Source organism: Amphimedon queenslandica, unplaced genomic scaffold (genome assembly GCF_000090795.2).
Source record: "Amphimedon queenslandica unplaced genomic scaffold, v1.1 AMPQUscaffold_13298, whole genome shotgun sequence".
Taxonomy (NCBI): domain Eukaryota; kingdom Metazoa; phylum Porifera; class Demospongiae; order Haplosclerida; family Niphatidae; genus Amphimedon; species Amphimedon queenslandica.
In genome coordinates this window covers 129,320-131,421 of record NW_003546466.1, presented here as the reverse complement: position 1 = coordinate 131,421, position 2,102 = coordinate 129,320, and the positions used below count along the sequence as shown (strand labels likewise).

The 2,102-nt window shown below is 38.0% G+C and overlaps 2 protein-coding genes and 1 long non-coding RNA gene across 4 annotated transcripts in view; all 3 read left to right on the top strand.

Moving 5' to 3' along the window:
• Positions 1–2,102, top strand: part of LOC109583548 (uncharacterized) — a 20,753-nt gene that overhangs the window by 9,711 nt on the left and 8,940 nt on the right. Inside the window, exon 3 of one of the 2 annotated variants that reach the window (XM_019998957.1) lies at positions 1–594. The exons of the other annotated variant lie outside the window; for it this stretch is intronic. Within the exon in view, the coding sequence (XP_019854516.1) occupies positions 1–316 (316 nt within the window). The 3' untranslated portion in view covers positions 317–594. Of the gene's footprint in view, positions 595–2,102 lie in introns of those variants that run through there. 2 annotated transcript variants of the gene reach the window in all.
• LOC109583547 (uncharacterized) overlaps positions 1–2,102 on the top strand; it is a 6,700-nt gene that overhangs the window by 1,864 nt on the left and 2,734 nt on the right. The window lies entirely within an intron of this gene.
• Positions 716–1,882, top strand: LOC109583551 (uncharacterized). Its single transcript, XR_002185577.1, has 2 exons — positions 716–1,415; positions 1,523–1,882. It is a non-coding gene; the product is annotated as an uncharacterized LOC109583551 (long non-coding RNA).

The window sequence follows — 2,102 nt, the reverse complement described above, 5'->3', positions numbered from 1 at the left end:
CAGCCCTGATAACTTGATTGGATCAGTATTTCATCCAGTCAATGACTGTGGGTCATCCACAAACAAGTTTGTTGAGATAAGTGCCGTCAAAACAGACCTTCTTGTAACCAATTCTCTCCTCATTGGAGGACAGCAGAAAAAGGTGCAAAAAGTGATGTTTTTTGAGAAGAGGTGGATGGAGAACAACTTCATCGAGCCTCTTAAAGCAGTGCAGAGGAGACTCAACCGTCCAGCTCAACGTCGTATTGAGCCTCCCCCACGTCGTTACAGTCCTCCTGCTCGCCGTCGGGAAAGCAGTTCCTGCACAATACTCTAAAGAATGAACCATTGAACAATTAGTAATCCTACATTACCTTAGATTGGTATGTAGAAGGAGTGTAACTAGCTATATTGCATTAGTTAGTATTATTATAGCATTTAGTTCACTAGTTGTTTACAAAAACAATAAACTACCGGTAGTTTACATAATTTTGGCTTGATATTGTAATAACTATCATGTGCCAATTGTTATTGCTATAAAGCCCTATAAATTACTGGAGATTATTTCATTTTGCCACTATTAATTCATTTTAGATCCAATGGTATCAAATTATACAGCATGTACAATAGCAGAGACGTGTTTACAAAATTCTGACTTAATGCATGGTAGATATTGATAGTGAAATGTTTTGGGCCACACAAATTATTTACAAGCACGGTTATTTGTGTGATGGATTGTGGCCCAAATTGTTTTAGTACAATGTCCATCAATCACATGACTCTAGCAGGACTGATCGGTGATGGCAATTTACAGAATGGCTTCATTGTTGGAGAGGACAATACTGACGTGTGTAGTAACTATGTGTGGTTGTTTACACGAACATAAAAGAATGAAAGATAGTAAATACTTAAGTAGAGTAACGTGTTAATTGGCTTGATATCATAATATGAAGCTGTGTTGCTCTACAACCCTGTGTTTAATGATGATTGATATTGCTATTATCTAACAAATTTTAGCCTAAGTGCCAAAATTGTACTATACACAATAACAGGTCATAGACATGTGTGGAAGCAAGTTTTCCAAACATACCGGTATAGATTAGTATTCTCACTGACATTGAGGAATAAACTGAAAATGATATTTTTGAACAGTACAAATAATTTACATTACATCATTTCATCCAGTCATTAGTAATAAGCTGTAAACACATTTTGGTGTGTCCCTACTGAGTGGACTGTTTATTCTAGGCATACTATGTAAGGATGTCTGTGTAGTAATAAAGTGAAGCATTTCTTGGGTTCTTCACACTAATGAGTAATAATAAAAACACATTCCTAATCCTTATCACACTAGACGGGAGCCTAGCCAGTTGAGACTACTCATCAAATTTACTCTATTTTCTGTCCTACTACTGACCACAAGACTGATTTTCTAAGTATGTGTATCTGATTGTACATGAATGAATTGTAGATAACTACTGAATGTGCAATATCTTCCTTTAAGTCTATTACATTTATTAATTTCTTTATCATTCCATTGCAGTTATGGCTGCAGTATTGGGAAGGACTCTGGTACAGATAAAAAATGTAGGCAGATCAGTCAGCGTACCCAATGATCCAATAGCCAGGCTCATGTACTACTTTGATTGTGTCTGCACTTGCGTTGAACCCGATAGTGACTACACTATACGTCGCCTTAGAGATTATCGAAATTATCATCGATTGACCAGCGAAGAAGAGGCCCAACTCATAGTCCTCTGTCTTGCTCTCAGTCCTGATAACTTGATTGGATCAGTATTTCATCCAGTGAATGACTGTGGATCATCTACAAACAAGTTTGTTGAGATAAGTGCCGTCAAAACAGACCTTCTTGTGACCAAATCTCTCCTCATTGGAGGACAGCGGAGAAGGGTGCAAAAAGTCATGTTTTTCCAGAAGAGTTGGATGGACAGAAACTTCATCGAGCCTCTTAAAGCAGTGCAGAGGAGACTCAATCGTCCACCTCAACGTCGTATTGAGCCTCCCCCATGTCGTTCTCCTGCTCGTCGCAGAGAAAGAAGTTGCTGCATTATACTCTGAAGAATGAGCCATTGAACTATTAATAATGCTACATTACCTTTATG